At 41.1% G+C, this 11,652-nt stretch overlaps 1 protein-coding gene across 3 annotated transcripts; it reads left to right on the top strand.

Annotated features, from left to right (window-relative positions):
- Positions 1 to 86: 86 nt before the first annotated feature.
- On the top strand, positions 87 to 10,778 carry LOC149117375 (peroxidasin homolog). Of its 3 annotated transcripts, none has more exons than XM_089283034.1 (4): positions 87 to 395; positions 7,288 to 7,962; positions 8,505 to 9,047; positions 9,648 to 10,778. In XM_089283034.1, exons 1-4 carry the CDS (start codon positions 194 to 196, stop codon positions 9,944 to 9,946), a joined length of 1,719 nt encoding a protein of 572 aa, XP_089139160.1. In that variant the 5' UTR covers positions 87 to 193; the 3' UTR covers positions 9,947 to 10,778. The 3 variants fall into 3 exon arrangements, with proteins under 3 accessions (XP_089139160.1, XP_089139159.1, XP_089139161.1); XM_089283033.1 differs by having other exon boundaries at positions 89 to 395; positions 7,174 to 7,962; XM_089283035.1 differs by lacking the exon at positions 87 to 395 and adding an exon at positions 3,492 to 3,648 and having other exon boundaries at positions 7,174 to 7,962.
- The last annotated feature ends 874 nt before the right edge of the window (positions 10,779 to 11,652 follow it).

The following is an 11,652-nucleotide window of genomic DNA, read 5'->3' as shown; positions in this document are numbered from 1 at the left end:
GCCAGGCTTTCAACACGTACTCACACGTCAAACCCAAAACCAATAAGATTTCAAATCCAAAATGAATTTGAGCTTTTGACGGATGCATAAATAGCATAAAGGTTGGAAAGGTACATCCCATACGCGTGATCTTGTTGCCGAACCTTGAGTATCGAGCAAATCCGCTAGAACTTCAGACTGTTGACATCACAAAATGGCCGTTCAGAAGCAAAGCACGCCATCCTTTGCTTTGATAACTTCCGTTCTGTCTATTGTGTTTTACTGTGTTGGGTTTATAAGATTGGAACTGGAGCTACACGAGCAGAAAAACAGAATAAACGTTCTTGAAAGAGTTGTGGAGCCGACCACGCCGCCATCAGACCACCCAGACATGAAATTAATCAAGAACGCTCCTGGTAAGTTTATGTTGAGGCAGATACAAGCTACAGGATCAGGCAAATGAACATGTTTACGTGTAATACGAGCATTTTTTTTTTCTTTCTCATGAGTTAAATACTAAGAGGAGCAACAAAACTAGACATTATCCATTATAAACTTTGTCAAGCTTTAAGGAAATGAATACTTTTTGGGGGGCTTATTTCCAAAGCTGGCCTCCGCGCGGAAACGCGCGCAAACGTGAGGCGGTCAATTGAGTTATACTGATACCTTAATAGCCACTGGTGAATCTGTAAACGAACTAATAGCCTTGGCATTAACTAAGTGAGGAATGATGCTCCTGCAGAGTTTAAATTTAGGAAAGTATCCGCCAATTGTCCGGCACTTGGGAAAATATAAGCTGCGAATTACAATGGCGTTACTAAAGAGCGGTTTTCAATTGAGTGTCGTAAAACCAAAACCAAAACCAATTACTCACTCAGTCAATCTCAAACAGTAGTAAAACCAAAACCAAAGCAATTGTCTGATTTACACAAGTGAATATATGAAAGACCATATATTTGAACTGCGGAGAAAGAAACCCAAACAACAGCTCCCAGTTGGCTTGATAGCTCAGTTGGTAGAGTACGGTATCGCAGAGGTCATGGGCTCGAATCCTGTTTATTCCTGAAGTTTTCTTCAGGCTTTAATTTCACAACTGCTTAAGCTGTGTGTATAACTGCCAAGATCAATCATATATTTATGTCTGATTTACGTTCGACGCTCAATTGAAAACCGCTCTAGTTGGGCAGTGACCAGTAATATTATCGAAGGGCTTGTATTTCAGTGAGTTGAACCAGCGCCAAAACAAGAAGTTTAGTGGAGGTCAGTAGACAGACCCAACATCTTTCGGGGGTTTAAATTAAATCTATAAACGGTCAAGGACAAACTGAACTATTCACGCGGCCTTGGGGGGCCTTGAATCACAATAAGACTCAACGCAATGTTATGATTACAAACAATCAAAAATCAACGAGCCACGCACGAAGCTAAATCCTGCACAAAAGTCAAGAAATTCATATCAAAGTTCACAACAATATCTTCAAAAAAAGTCCCAAGGAAAGAGCAAAAGCTCAAGGTAGCGTTAACTAGATGCAAACGGTACCTAGACTCTACCTGTTTTTCCTCTTTCTGTCTGCTAAACAGAAGGAAGAGAACTCGGAAGTTGAAACAGATTCAGCAGAAACACGTTTTGCTGCAACTTTGGCTGACCCAGTATTGAAGAAAAACATCTTTATTCAGCAAGCTTGAAAACCTAAATCTATTTGCAGATGTTTTGTCAATAGATGCTTTCCACAGTTCATTTATTTACAATAAAACACATGCAGTGAATGGCATTCGGTCTGTCTCGGCTCGTGACCCTTGTACACTCAAAACAAGAAAGATCTATGCTTCGACCGACAATGGTAGGTATCCGGTCACCTCACCACTAGGGAATTTCGCCACCAACGAACTCGCCACCAAGAAACCACTTCGCCACCAAACACCAAGACTGAGATAAACTTGAGTAAAGTAGTCGAGGTATATTAGGTGTTCGAGCGACTACAATGTCAATCGACTCGTAAGTTTGTTAGCTTGTCTGTTTGCAAAGTTCGATGTCAACATGTTGTCGGTGACGTGATACGATATGTGTTCCGTTGTCGAACGAGAAACCATAGCTTTCTAGAATTCAACTACATGTATATTTCTTTGAGAACTGACTGCGTTGTTATTGCTCAGTGTTTCATAGAAGGCTTCAGCTAAACGATCAAACAACTTCAACCTTACGCGAGCTGTGTGAGTTATACAACTAATTATAATAAAGTTTCCATGTAACGCGCGCTCTGATTGGCTGAAACAGCGTGCTTTATCAGAAAACAGAGCACGGGTTGATGACAGTAAGGTGGCTTTCAAATTTTTGCTTCGGAATTTTGACAAATTTGACGCAAATTAAACATCCCCTGTGACTCAGACAAACGCAATGGAAACGAGCTCTATGTTTGCAGTAAATATGGCTCACGGAGACCATTGTTAGCAATAGTAGTGTGAAAACTGTACTAAAATGACAAGTTTTGCTAGATTCCCGCCGACAAACCACGTAGAGAAATAAACAAATTCTCAACCTAAACAGTGCTTCGATAAAAGACATTGTTTGTTACGAAGGCGGAAATTATACTTGAGAAGTAAAACAACTACAGCAAACAACAATTTAGCTGTCTCTGTTTATAATGAGAAGCTTTATTTTTGTAAAAATGCTCAATTGCTCAAAACAACACTTACATGCAGTGTAGTAACGTTCGCTCGTTCTCTGGTCCTCTCAGCGAAGTGAACCGACGTGTGGTCAACTCAACGCTTGCTCTAGATATTCTCCTCTGTGATCGGTGTAGAACCAGTGGGAGCAGTTTAGTCTGTTTAACTTTTACGCTAGTTCGGGCAATCTTGCTGCAAGCGGCTGCAAGCGGCTGCAAGCCGTAAGCTTAAATAACTCTAGCTCCCTTCAAATTCAACTCAGCATTTCGCATTTTCATCCCCAAGCCTTGAGCTCCTGGTTCCGTAATTTTCATCGGAAAAGTGCACGTTTTCATGAGCCACAATACGGCCGGATTCCTTCGGACTACAAACCTTTACCTGCCTTTAGATTCTTATTTGAAAATTAACTGAAAAGCGAACTTTGAAGGCATCGTTCTTCTCTCGAAAGCCGCTCGAACCCACTCGAAACTGAAAGCTTAGCTGAAGTCCAGTTTGTGATTGACAGCTGTCGCTTCGTTAGCCAATCAAATTATTTGAACAATTCTAACAAAGATTGTGATTGCCTTATGTTAGCGTGCTTTATCAGAGAACAGAGCACGGCTGATGCCACTTTTACTCGTTTGGAAAATAAAGTTTGGTTTGAAAATTCAGCCGAATGCGTGGGGAAATTATTGGATTCTTTATCGTAAACAAATAAAGAAGCCTCGACTGTGCACTGTTCTGTTGTAAAGCACTTAGGAAGCGGTAGGGCACTCAAGAAGTGCACCTACACCTCTTTCGTGCTCTACCGCTTCCTAAGTGTTTTACAACAGAACAGAGCACAGTCGAGGCTTCTTTATTTTTTTTAAACAAAGTAAAACGAATTTCAGTCTCTTCGGCTTGTGGTTTCATGTTGTTAGATCGTTACTGGTGGCGAGGGGACTTCACTTGGCGGCGAGTTTGTTGGTGGCGAGACTTCCTGGTGGCGAGGTGACCGGTAACCCCGACAATGCTTGTGTTCAGACGGTAGATTATGTTCTGATCCCCACGTTATAACTGCCATAGGAGCAGAATTGATTGCCAGTTGACTGGGGCAGGCGGGAACATAATGTTTCCGGTTAAGACAGTTTACAAAACATTATAGGAACTTCCAGGCACGTTTTACACATATAATGTCGAATGTGTCAAATTTTCAGTTCCACACAGTAAAAGAATAAGATCAGTACATGATTGTCAAGCAGTTTTCAGTGTTTGAGAACTTAAATTGTAATATAGTTTTTAATCTGTAACACACACTGTACCGATAAAAACAATAAAAAATGTTTCAGTTAACTCCAAAGAATTTACTCAAGGACATCGCGCCAAAATCAATAAATGTAGGTACTCCTAGTCGATAAAATTGAAATATTCGTATCATTGAACGTTTCCTATTTTTACCTGATCATGTCTTCAGACTTTGTTTCCACCTTCATCATTTGAATAAGATATCGTTAGTGGTTCGTTCGCGTTTTTCAGCTTTAGTTCGTACGTCTAGTGTGATTGTCTGGGTGAAAGAATGAACTTTTGTTTTTGATTGATGTTTCGATAACCTGAGTTGAAGTCATTTTCAACGTTCAATTGAACAGTGTTCGGCAGTGGATGGTGTTAGATGAGTTTGGTCTGTTACTACTGTACTTTTACTAAGCTTTCTTTATTTGAGAGGATTTCTCACTGCAGTCGCTAACCTCAAGTCTTTTGTTCTTGATATTTGCCGAGCTGGCTGTTATTAAGTGTAAATCTCACAAACGGCTATTGGTCAGTTTCGTGGCTTTTAAAAGTCCATAACAAGTCAAGTATACTATGAATACCATGTGTCGGTTTTGTTTGAAGTGAGCCAGTTTAAAGTGCACCTAACCCCCCAATTTTTTTTTTCGCTAAAACGAATCTAGACTTTATTCGAAGCATTTGGGCGAAGAAATTTTTGAATTTGGTTGAATCCTCGATTTTCTATGCCCTTTCAAAGTCGCGCTTGAAGGTTTCACGACCGCGTTTTAGGGAGTCTGGGGCGGCGGTACCTGATGACGTCTACCCAGGAACCAAACACAATGGCGCCTCAGTCAACTCTCTGTATTTGCTCGAGAAAATGGAACACAAAACTAATCGTTCCGATGTATTTTGGGACTAAAACGTCCAAGTTTTGTCTCAGAATCATTTCTTTTTCGTCACTGGAGTCAGAGTTAAGTTTCGATTCGGAAGACTCCGAAATAAACTTCGATCGAGCACGTTCGACAACTGTGAACTCACTGCTTAGAGCTTTGAGAGCAATTTACAATATTTCAAGCGACGAAGGGGAAGACTTCTTTGCGGACGAGTTGCTTGTATATTAGGAATGGAAAGCTAGATACGAAGTGGAGGAGCAGGCAAACGAAAAGCAGGAAAGAAAACTCAAGGACTGCTTTGGATGGTAATTTCGTCAACTAAACATAAGATTCCCACGCATGTTTATAGCCCGTTTACATTTGTCCTTAGCGAGAATGTATTTTATCAAGGTGTGATTGTTCTGTTAAATCCAGCTTGTGTTTTACTTTCAGTTGAATGCTTCATGTTTATAAGAGCGACGTACGTGTCGCAGTTTTCGAGACTTGATGACCTCCAAAACATTGGCTTCGATCGATTGAAAATCGTATTGTTTGGACCTGTATTTTTGAAGCTGCGGGAAGCAAGGCGGAAGGAAACATTTCATACAATTACCGATTTCACATTTTCACACGTGTTAAGTCGTAACTCCAAATAACCAATGTAAATTGTTCTCAAAGTTTGCAGCGAAATTCGTCGGATAAGCGAAAAGGATGTGTTCCCTAAGGGGTCCGCACATGTTACGCGGTCGTATTTTCGACGCTATATCACAGAATCTTTGTCGCACTGCTGATTTCCAAACCTTCGAAAAACTCTGTGAGTCTAACAATTTTGTTATCATGTAATTCTAAAGGATTAATCTTCGACTTTCATCTAAATCGAAAGAGAAATAAGTGTTGATTAGCGGCGTACAGTTGCGATCTATTTACATATCAGTATAACGCTTCTTGATCATGATCGGATCACACAACTTTGTATGTTATAAATACTGCGGGATTGGAAGATATAGGTTGTAGGTAGTATTTCTACAAATTGCTGGTTAGCTTTAAGCAGAAAATTTATGAAAATAGCGTTCGAAAGTCTGCGGAACAAATTCCAGTGAGAGTTCTTCAATGGTTCTCACAGATTCAGTTCGCTTGTTTCGGTTCGACAAAATCAACCATCGTTTACGTCTTTGTTGCACCATTAGCCGGTCATCGTCAGTTAATTGTACAGTATATCTTTCTTTAAATCTGGAATATTGCTGCAACAGCCGATAGCACCTCTGGAAGGCGTTTCTGCGCACTTTTCGAATGTGTATTGCACCATCCTGAAGGAAATGAGAGGACGTGAGATATCCAACCTTCCTGGGAAGACGTCACAAGAGCCGCTAGACCCATTCTCCTCAAACTCGGTCGTGAAACAAAATGGCGGTGTTTTGGAGCTATTTTCGAGATTTCGTCGGGGCACAGAAAATCGAGGATTTAACGGAATCCAAAAATTTTTTCGCAGAACTATTTCAAATAACAAGGAGATTCGTTTTAGCGAAAAAAAATTTTGGGGGCAGGAAGTTTATAACAACAACAACAACAATACAAATCGTTAAACAGATGCCCTATATCACACAAGGTGGCTTTTAATAAGCTTTAATAGGGCACTGAAAATAAGTTATAATTGTGATTTTGTTAATTAGTAACACTGAAGTGTCGCTGACAATATCACAATCGAAACAAAGAAAGTCGGCACTAGATCAATACACGCACCAAACCAGATGGTCATTGAGAGGGTTCAATCAGAAGCTGGTAGACATTCTCTCCAGTACAGAGGACCTCCTATATGGAACTTTATAAACACCAAAGTTAAGCTGTCTGGAGTTAGCACAAATTCTTTAAAGGTATCTCGAGCCGGAAAATGTGCCTGATTTCATATCCATCATTTTTCCTTCGAAAAGGAAGCTATTATGATAAATTATAAGGACAGTGATTTCGCTTATCATTAGATACTTATTACGTGTACCAAAGTTTCTAGGTCAACATGACATTTTATTTTGTCAATGTACTTTGTTTTATTAATATGATACTTTAGTTATTTATTTTCGTTTTGATCAACTGTATATTTCAATTCCACAGGGTAAACTATTATATTTATTATATTACATTTTATTAGTTAATTGTAGGTCCACGTCAGTCTCGTTGGCTACCAATTTTGTACTGCATAACTAAATAACATAATGATGATGATGATGATGATGGTAATGATGGTGATGATGATGTGATGATGATGATGATGAAACAAAGTGAAAACCTAAATTTTACATCTAATCCTAATACCTAATGCTTGCACGTGTACGTGTATCATCATTCTTGTTTTCCGTTGTTTCATCTTTTCACGATCAGCGTTAAGCGGATAAATTAAATCAGTTTTCCTTCTCTTAATTTTCTTTTCCGTTGTTCGTAGATTTTCAGGCCTACACACTTCACAGGGACAAGCGCCAAACACATACAATCAAAAACAAAACGGAAGTCCAAAGTACAGAAAACACAATGTTTAAAATTAACAAATTACTTTCAGAGGGGAGACTACAACTCTGTCAATCAAACGACGACCGGTGCTCGAGTGGTCCTCCCGGCCCTCCCGGTCCACCTGGACCGATAGGAAAAAGAGGAGCTCGGGGACGAAGGGGACAGAAAGGAAAGACTGGAGACAAGGGAGATCATGGCATTACGGGATTGCCAGGAAGGCACGGTAAGCAAGGCATTATGGGAGCTGTGGGGTTAAAGGGAGAGCCTGGAGCGAAAGGAAAGACTGGAGACAAGGGAGATCATGGCATTATGGGATTGCCAGGAAGGCACGGTAAGCAAGGCATTATGGGACCTGTGGGGTTAAAGGGAGAGCCTGGAGCCAATGGAATCAAAGGCGAGAAAGGAGACATGGGTGCTGCAGGCATGCCGGGAACTAAAGGCGAGCCCGGCGAATCGTTATCAGTTCCTACTGTTGTTGTATCTCCTGTGACGCTGACAGTAAACGAAACTCAATCAGCCTCGTTTCAGTGCTCGGCCAGCGGTAATCCTGAGCCTACAGTAGAGTGGATTAAACTGGGCAATCAGTCAGAAATTGCTCAGTCAGCGGTTTCAGGAGGAATGTTACAGTTAGAGAATGTGACCGGAAATGACGCGGGCATGTATAAGTGTTTAGGAATAAACATCCTGGGGAGGAATCACGCTTCAGTTCAGTTAGTGGTTAATGGTAAGGATGTTTTGTCATCTTGAATAAAACTTTCTTCCGAGCTCCAAGAATACTAACAAACCAAATTCGTAACGTGGAGGATAAATCACAAAAAAGCCCGTTCTGAATAAGATTTAAAAAATACTATTTTTTTCTTATTGGTTACCTGAGATTTAGAGCGTTAGACTCTGCATCAAGCGTTTCGGATTCGAGCCCTGTCCAGACAGGCGTACAAATGGGTATCTGCGATTTTTTGGAGCAACCTTAAATAATACTCCTAGCGGCTTCATGACAAAGGGACTGGGAGTTAATGGTTGTACTTTTTATAAATGACCCAAAATTTGAGTAAATGTCCACAGCTTTTATATCTGAAGCGTGGGAACGAGACAGAGGTAAACTACTTACAACACACCTGAGTAATTGCACTGCCTGGCCTCACTGAGTGAAAATGCGATCTAGGAACTATTTTCCTTTTCAATAATTCTTCTTGTCTCAAGATACGTCAAAAGCGCCCTGATTGAAAAAGGATTATGCTTTACTAAAGTACATTTACTTTGTTACAGTTAGTCCGCGTATTTCCCTTGATTCGGGACCAGTATATGCTGTTGAAGGAAGAAATGTCACTCTTCCTAATTGTCACGTGACTGGTCATCCGCAACCTGTGGTCACGTGGACAAAGTCGTTTGGTCAGTTACCCCATGAGAGGTTGCAGATTAACAACAGTGTCGTGAGACTCCTTGACATCCGTAGAGCTGACTCAGACAACTACCTCTGTACCGCCAGGAACTTCTTAGGAACTGTCGTAAAGAGAACTGTCTTAGTCGTGGCCACCCTGCCGCAGTTCAGTGTTAAACCACCTGCAAGAGTTATTGCAGTTCATGGCGAGACTTTGAGGTTAAACTGCAGTGCTACCGGTGATCCACAACCTGTCATCAGCTGGAAAAGACAAGGAGCTCAACTACCCGTTGGAACAAACCTGCAAATCAATGGAGTGTTGGAAATTAGAGACATTAAAACGAATGACAGGGGAAATTACAGTTGTGTTGCCGCAAGTGCTGGAGTGTTCGATGTCGAAACTGTGACTTACGTCGATGTTACACTTGAAGGTAAGTTAGGGCGTATACTCAGAAACTTTCTGTAATTTGTTTCTCGTGTATAATACCTTTCAGACAGTTAAATTGGGGAAAGCTCAAAATGGAACTAAATTATTTCGCTGTCCTTTCAATAAAAGTGCCAACAAAACCATCAGAGAAATGATAAGACTATCCCTCCCTCATCAGAGGAAAGACTCCCCCCCCCCCTCTCTCTCTCTCTCTTCATGAATTGAATACTTAGTGGAAAATTTGTACGCATTGAATTTATTTCCACGTTGGAGACGTCGGTTATTCTGTTTACGGTCAGCTCTCGATAACGGAATGCTAACACATATATACCTAAAAGGTCTGCACTCTGCGGTCTGCAATCTGCTTTTTCCCCGCGTCATGATCAGTCTGCATTTTACCCGGCCTAGTATTCGCTTTCGGAGGTCCAGTTCTTATCATTACTGCACGACCCTCTTTCAGGGAGAAGTGAATTGGGAGTCAGATCTAACCCTTACAAGCGGTTGTCTATCTTTTCCAACCGTTTGAGAGTCTTAGAACTGCTTGCTGCACCAGCAATAAAATTCGCCTAAAGGACCCATCATTAATTAATTTTTTATGCACTAGTTCGTTTAGTCAATGGCGGAGCATCTTATGGCCGTGTTGAGGTTTATTACTTCGGGCGATGGGGCACAGTGTGTGATGATCTCTGGGATATCAATGATGCTAATGTGGTATGTCGTCAGCTCGGCTTTTCTCGTGCATCCGGGGCTCCTGGTAGAGCAAAGTACGGTGAGGGTTCTGGTATTATCTGGATGGATGACGTCAGGTGTCAAGGAGGAGAGGCATCGCTGGCACAGTGTACCTATGAAGCAGATGCATCTGACTGCAATCATAGAGAGGATGCAAGTGTGGAGTGCATTTAAAATCATTACAGAATCGTAGATCTTGTGGTTTTGTATAATGTAAATTTCACAAAGCAGGACGCTGTGCACCTTTATTCTCCTCGGAATGATGGTAGGAAGTTCAAAGCTGTTCGAACGAAAATTGAAATGAGGATCTCTATTTTTGTGAGAATTATATAGACTTTGTTAAGTCCTATTTGTTTCTATAGCAAGTATTGATACCCTGTCCCAGCTGATAATTAGTAAATAGAGAATGAATGACAATCAAAATGTTCATAATTGTGTCGAAATTCAGGCAACAATTGGCAACACTAAAGGTTATATTTTGGTAAGAACTATACCATCATCAGGCTAGAATATGAATTTGAGTGCGTTTGCATCCCGATTTCAACACTCACACATTCGGGCATTGCTTAATTTTTTCGGGCAAGAAGGTCTCCGCTCGCCCGCCCCCCTTCCAAGTCGGAAGGTGCCCGTACGCCTATGATCCGGAGGGCCGAGCCTAACTATTAGTTATCCAATAGGAATAGCAATTCGAGCAAGGTGACATATCGACCTCTTAATCCAGCTCCATTTCTGAGTAATCAAGCTTGGTTACCATCGGATGAAATAAAACTTGATTGAATTTTTATCAAGCTTGATAGAAAGATCAGTTATTGTTCCTGTGCAAAAATGACATTAATTATAAATGATTTACCTTTATTATACAAATCAATTTAAACATAGAAAATCAAAGCTAAACGAGCAAAGATAGTAATGATCTACAATCATGAGAATTGAGATGAAGCAGTGTCAGTTATAATTTAGTAGGTTTGTGATATAATCAGTTTAATAGAAAAACAATCTACGAAAACAGTTTGTCGTCTTATTACAATTGTGGTAACGTTATTAGGGGAAACAAATATTACTGTAGAAAGCCTGGAGATATCCACAGTGTAAGGGAAAGAGATAGGCGTATATGTTGTAAGTCGGGAGGCAATTTCATTCAAGGTGGGTTGGGGGGGGGGGGGGGACGCAGTGTGTGAAAAAGGTCGGGGATGCTCAGCTTCGTTTCGCTTAGAAGGTAGAAGGTGTAAATCAAGAATTTTAGTATATCCAGACCAAGGGTGTTGAGGACGAAACGCCATTATATTTAACCTTCAAAGTAGCTTTTAGGATTACGCTGACTCAAAGAAATAGTTATAAAAAAAGCGCTGTCTGTCCGGTTTCAATGTGGTATCTTTTAAGCGTCAAAACAAAGCTCGAGTCACGCCCAGACTGCTCTCTTTTAGGCCCGGGGGTGGGTGGGGGGCTACTCCCTTATATGGGCTATAGAGGTACGTGCGGCCCCAAAGGGTACGGGTTTTCAGCCGTTTTGGTGACAAATAGGGTATCGATTTGGCCATACTGGTCTTAAATAGGGTATGGTTTCAGTTTAGCACTCTGGTCTTGAGTTGGGTATGTTTCTTAGAAGAAGCCACTTTTTCATCATTATCAGAAAGGCCGCAAACAAAATCCCTTCATAACTTGTGTTTAGGGCAACTGTGCCAGCCGCAACAGTTGTAAATAGGGTATGAAATTTCTGGCCAGGCCATAAATAGGGTAGCAAAAATGATAGGGTAAGGGTTTTGGGAAGTGGGCCGCACACCCCCACCCAACTTTTCTGGGAATATCCCCCCGGGCTTTAAGGAGTTTAATTCACATTTGTCGACAAGGATCGCCGACCTTTTCACATGGGAGTCCAACCC

The sequence above is a fragment of the Orbicella faveolata genome, unplaced genomic scaffold (assembly GCF_042242905.1).
Source record: "Orbicella faveolata isolate gen_17 unplaced genomic scaffold, um_ofav_v1 contig_12, whole genome shotgun sequence".
Taxonomy (NCBI): domain Eukaryota; kingdom Metazoa; phylum Cnidaria; class Anthozoa; order Scleractinia; family Merulinidae; genus Orbicella; species Orbicella faveolata.
Note: the sequence above shows the minus strand (reverse complement) of the source record. Positions and strands in the feature narration are given on the sequence as shown.